At 46.5% G+C, this 5,738-nt stretch overlaps 1 protein-coding gene across 1 annotated transcript; it reads left to right on the top strand.

Moving 5' to 3' along the window:
* Positions 1-827: 827 nt before the first annotated feature.
* On the top strand, positions 828-4,377 carry LOC123346394 (killer cell lectin-like receptor subfamily B member 1B allele B). Its single transcript, XM_044983764.1, has 5 exons — positions 828-954; positions 1,444-1,578; positions 2,930-3,084; positions 3,467-3,579; positions 3,988-4,377. The coding sequence occupies exons 1-5, from the start codon at positions 828-830 to the stop codon at positions 4,109-4,111; spliced, it is 654 nt and encodes a 217-aa protein (XP_044839699.1). The 3' UTR covers positions 4,112-4,377.
* The last annotated feature ends 1,361 nt before the right edge of the window (positions 4,378-5,738 follow it).

Here is a 5,738-nt window from a genome sequence, read left to right as displayed (position 1 = left end):
TACATGGGCTGGAATTACTCCATCCAGCCCCAGTGTAGACCTATCCTTAGACTTTGAACAGGGTTTAACGGTGTGATGTCTGATCACGTCAGCTGGCTCAGTCCAACTAACACCTTCCAAAGCTCTCGGCCAGACAAGGCCAGGCGTACGGCAGCACGTGCGCTATACATGAATCAAGTGAAAGCTAGAGCAGGAGCCTCCACTTTAATCTGACCAGTGTCAAGTGTATGTGCTTATGCTGGACTTCCAGAGTGTGATCGCTAGCGCCTGGTGCTGCTCCTTTACATCCCAGACAAGGCCTGGGGGGACTGAAGCACAGACTTGCCCCAGGGCTCAGGGGCGAATTAAAGGGTTCGGGGCTCTGGCCACCACGGCGCTCCAGGCCCTTTAAATCACTGCGGGAGCCCTGCCACCACTACCCTGGGGCAGCAGGGCTCTGGCAGTGATTTAAAGGGCCCGGGGCTCCCCGCAGCAGCTGGAGCCCTGGGCCCTTTAAATCACCGCCGAAGAAGCCAGTCCAGTCCGACATGGTGTACCAGCTCTTACCGGTACACCGGACCGGACCGGCTTACTTTCACCTGAGTGGGACATAACCACATTGTTAACTTGTAACGTTGCTAACAGGAGGTCGGTGTTCGCATGCTCATCAAGTTCCAGTATTTCGTCTGGTTAGTCACAGGGCTGCCCTAAGAGTGACTTGCTCCTTGAGTGACAGGTTCAAAATTATCCTGCTATTATGTGAGGGGGAACATAACCCCCATCGGAGGCTGCTGCACCGGCTCCATTGGAAAGCAGCTGGTCACTACTATTTCTTGCACTATATGCAGATGTTTCACCAAACACTGACTCTTCCAGGTCACCCTCACTGTCCCCGCTGGCATCGGATGGCTCTGGGGGTCGGCTGGGCTGGGAACATCGTCCTGCTGGGAGCTGTGGTAGCGATAGGAGTGTGGGGTGAGTAACTCAAGGCTAGTTATTCACTTGTGTGTAATGCTGCACCATGAAATTTCCTCTTCCCCCACATTTCCACGGAGACTCTTTCTTGTTCCTAGAATCCTGGAAATGTAGGGCTGGCAGGGGCCTCACGGGGTCGTCTGGTCCAGCCCCCTGCATTGAGTCAGGGTTATATAAAATCATGGATGCTTCATCATTCCAAAGCAGAGCAGAATATTCCATGAACAATGTGTAGCTAAGAGCTGGATACATGAACCCCAGTGATCCAGCTATGGCAACTCCTCTGTTAAGCGTGCAGGGAAAAGGGAAGGCATCTTACAATGTGCAACGAATGAGAGTTTCTGTCTTGTTCTTTATCTTTCCCTACTCTAAACTTGTCACAGCATGTGCACGTGTTTGTTTTGCACACACACACTCTCAAGTCTCAGGTTGCGAACCTGGAATAGTTAACTCTGGTTCACAATCATGCTCTTTCCTTCCTGACAAAAGGAAATTTTAAGGGCCTGGGGAATGACGGTGCCAATGAGAGACCCAGCTACGGCTATAACTGCAGCACTGAGCTGAAGGATTTTCCATTCTGCTTCAAACAGTTTCTATGTGAACCTCCGTCCAGCAACTCAGGAGGTAATTTCTGCTCCTTTGCTCTCTCAGCTGCTTCCCCATAGTTCAGTGACACCTAGTGGTCACTTGGGGTAATCTCAGTGTGTGCAGTACCAAATGCACTAAGGATCCTACTTGTGTAGATCCTTTCGTCCCAAAGGGCTTTACAAACTACTTATAGCTTGTAGCTGTAGGGAACCTAAATACAGGCATCACTTACACTTGCCACTGGCAAAATTTCTTCTGACTTTTTAAAGAAGCTCTTGCAGCTTATTGTTCGCAACAGACCTTTGAAAATTCAGCACGGGGAGAGGCCTCAGGCTGGGGAAGGGACTTTTCTTTGTTTGAAGAACTTTCTGCTGAGATGTGAACTTGGGAACAACCACCATTTCCATTTTCACTCGTGAGCCTCAGGAAAGCTCAGTAACATGCTAAAATAATAACAGCATGAGCCTTCTAAATGCTGAGCTCACCCTGTGTCTGGAAACACACTGCACTGGGAGCTGGCAGAGCAGCTATAGCTGGGAAGGTGAGAGCTGGGCCAGGCTCCCCAGAGCCCAGCACCTGACCATGTAGCTTTTGCCCCATAAGCTTCCCCCAGAGACAGGGCGAGAGCTGATTTGGGCGCCTTCTGACAGCCTCCGAACCCAACAGCCCCTTCCCCCACATCACAGCCTTTTCCTACCAGCAGCTAACGCAGGATGCCTGTCGCTGAAGGGATCCAGTCTGTGCTGACGGTTCAGGGTGCAAACCCTGCTGATGATTCACACTGGGCATGTTGCTTCAGTTGCACACCATAGAATTATTGTTCTTTTATTTTTAAACTAGGAAATTCCAAAACATTATTTGAATGGCGGGAAAATCAAGCCCTCAGAAGTCGGGAAATGACAGATTTATGGTGCATGGATAATTCTGCCCCTTTGCGCATATGTATTAATAGACAATCTTTAATTACATGATCACATACTATTGTTTTCTCAATAGGGCCTTGCCTCATTCAGTGCACAAGGTGGACCCACATGGGGGCAGAATTAAGGTTGCACGGGCCACAATAAAACAGACATTTCCTAACTTCTGAGTGCTTGCCTTTGCAAGCTAACACTGCCCAATAGCTAAGGAGAGAAAGTGAAGGAGAATCCCTATTGAGCATGACTTGCATTAGCCAGTACAGTTCCAGGACTGGAGTGCTCACATCCTCGCCCATACCTCTCACTCCTGGCTGCAGCGCCTCCTGCTGACTGAATATGGGACCTGTCCCCAAACAAAAATAAGGGTAGTTGTTCTAGCTGCATGAAGCCTCTGTGGTTGACTGGGATGAAGTTCAGCATTCGTCAGAACCTTCAGCTCCATTACGTGTTTCCATTTTCCCCTCCAGAGGGATCAGGGTGCAAGCTCTGCCCCCCAAACTGGCTGCTGCACAGGGACAAGTGCTACTGGGTGTCTAAAGAAAAAACTCCCTGGAACAAGAGCCGCGACGACTGTTCAAAGAGGAGCGCTCGACTGTTAACGATTCGGGATCAGGATGAGATGGTAAATAAAACCTCTGGGGAGATGAGCATCATTAGTAATAATTAATACACAAAACTGCTGTTGTGTGTCAGTTAAGGTTACTCTATACACAAGGCACCTACACAAGCTAAAAAGCAAAGGACTTAAAAAATTAAGTACATACCCTATGCTCTACAACCTGGCACTGGACACTTCACTAGTAGCACAACATAGACCACAAAGAACGTACCACAACCTTAACTCTGTCCCAGTAGGGACAGAGGCTAAGTGACTGGCCCAAGGTCACACAGGAGTCTGGGCTGGAAAGGGGAATAAAATCCAGCTGTCGTGAGTCTCTGGCTAGCACCTGAACCACTATAACCTCCTTTCTCCCTGTCAGTTTATTGTTCCATGTCATTTACAGGCCTTCATACAAACTACTTCCAAAGATACAAACCAGATCTGGCTTGGACTCACCATTACATTCCCTGCAAGGAAAAGGATTTGGGTGGACGGCTCCCTGTTAAATCAAACACTGTGAGTGTTGTTATCCTTGGAATCCATGTAAGATGCCCAGCAGGGAGCAGGGGGTTGTTGACTTTCCAGCATTGCTGTGAGCAGAGGCTACTTATGCACACAAGGGATGTTCAGTGCTAGGCACAGTCCTCTGCACAGAGGGATGGTCAGTCCTAAACCTCAAGAGATGATTTACATCAAGAGTGTGGCTAATCCTGAGGGTTGTTTTTTCTAATGTGAACAAGTCGTGTTCACTTCTGGAAAACACCAGCCAGCAGCTTCTACAGGATCATGTGCCGGGAAGTCTTATCAACCAGGGCTCTGTAGGAACAATTCAGGTGTTAAGGAAGAAATTCGTGAGAGGTGTCAGAATGAGGAAAAGCTGCTATAAATCTTGTTCAAAAACTAAACAGTGATTTTGTTTCTCAGGTTCAAGGTGGTGGATCCTGCTGAAGGGAACAGCTGCGGGGTGATAAAAGCAGATCGGATTCATTTTGAAACCTGCAGTGCTGTATCGAAATGGATTTGTGAAAAAGACGCTCTCCTGATATAGACAGTGACATTAGTGCTCTGCACTTGTGTGTGTGAAGGACAAATGCTCTTTAGTGTCAGTCTGTCACGTGAATGATGAATAACGTAGGTGAGCTTCAAAGGGAAAAAATGGACGTATGCCCTTTGCCTCTCCTTGCTTTCATAAAATGGATAGAAATGGCCCCAAAGCCTTTTCTTGCATTTGAAATTCAGGTCCTGTCTGGGCTGGAAGATTATAGTTATGGGAGAACTAGTGAAAAGACATCACAAGTAGAGCTAGGGGGACAATTTTCCACTATATCATTTATTTGCAACCTCCCTCCCTTTAAAAAAATGCACTTTTGGGCCGAACAAGACTATTCACAAACTGGTGTTGAATTCACTGAATAGTTTCAGCTAAAATAAAAACAAATAAATAAAATTCACACTAGTTTCACAAGAGGACTGGAGGAGGAGACAGCAGCTAACCCCACCCAACAGCCGAGTGGTTAATGCACCAGGTTTGAATCCCTGCTCTGGAACAGTGCGAATAGATTAACCATGTACATCTAGACGTGGCTGTGCTATTTTAATACAGTTTTCTGTCAGCAACAGAATCCATTCCCAGGAAAGAGCTCAACATACCTAAGAATCAGGTCCTAGTACGACAAATGTATTGCAGAGCAAGGTTACACAGTGAAGATCAGGCACCTTCAAGAATCTAACTTGCTGCAGAGAAGGCACATAACTCAAGCAGCAACAATCTACCCTCTGAAATTAGGAATAATTAGCCTTTGTTTCATTAGCAGCCTGGACTTTCCAGCACTGCACATTTTTGCACAGTAATTTCTTTATAAAAGACATGTAGGAAAATAGTTTACAGTAAAAAGTGCCTTAAAGAAATCTATCCATCATATTACCCTTTTGCTCCTGTCTTTAGGATGGGTTTGTGTGTTCTGTTATCTGTGTGTAATGTGCAAGTATTGGAGTGTTCTGGTATCATTCTGGCATATGTTTGTATCTCTAGTGTCCAGTACCTTTTAGGTATGTGTATTTTTGCAACATCAGCCCTTTCCTTGCCAGCTCCTGTGAGCAGGGCCTGCCTCTGGCTCACAGCTTAACTTTGCGTTAGCAAAGTCTTGACCATTACCTTAGTTCAGGCCTTAGGCCTCATACTGGGCCTCTGCTACCAAGGGTTTATGTCTGAGGGCCTCATCTTACCACACTCCCCCACTTTTTATCATTTTATGGGGAGGATGTTTACCCATCGTCCCAGAAAAGCATAATGTATGGACTGAGGATAACCCAGTGGGCTAAACACTGTTATATGGTTACCTTATTTTACCATCCATACACTCATGCCCCATCTGTCTTTTTAGTCTGCACATTCCCTTGTACTACGGAGAGACAGATTTTATTATCCAATTATTTTTAGTCCCTTATGATGGGCCTGGGAATGTTAGGCCCAGGACCATGACTGAGGAATGTAGTATTATGATTGAGCCTTAGAGGCACTCCCAAATAATTACTATATATGGACGTGGCATACATATTTGTAGCATATATGGGCGTATATGTATAGTATGTATGTGTACATATAACAGCCCTTTATATCCAAACATAACAATTCTTTTCCAATCTGGTGTTGTAGTTCGGCCCTTGTGGTACTG

This window comes from Mauremys mutica, chromosome 12 (genome assembly GCF_020497125.1).
Source record: "Mauremys mutica isolate MM-2020 ecotype Southern chromosome 12, ASM2049712v1, whole genome shotgun sequence".
Classification (NCBI taxonomy): Eukaryota; Metazoa; Chordata; order Testudines; family Geoemydidae; genus Mauremys; species Mauremys mutica.
Note: the sequence above shows the minus strand (reverse complement) of the source record. Positions and strands in the feature narration are given on the sequence as shown.

What these genes read in the sequence shown, in the direction of transcription:
- LOC123346394 (XM_044983764.1), top strand. Translation starts at nt 828, where the DNA reads ATGTTTCACCAAACACTGACTCTTCCAGGTCACCCTCACTGTCCCCGC. An exon ending in GGTAGCGATAGGAGTGTGGG is followed by an intron (nt 955 to 1,443) that starts GTGAGTAACTCA and finishes TCCTGACAAAAG; the next exon opens with GAAATTTTAAGGGCCTGGGG. An exon ending in TCCGTCCAGCAACTCAGGAG is followed by an intron (nt 1,579 to 2,929) that starts GTAATTTCTGCT and finishes TTTCCCCTCCAG; the next exon opens with AGGGATCAGGGTGCAAGCTC.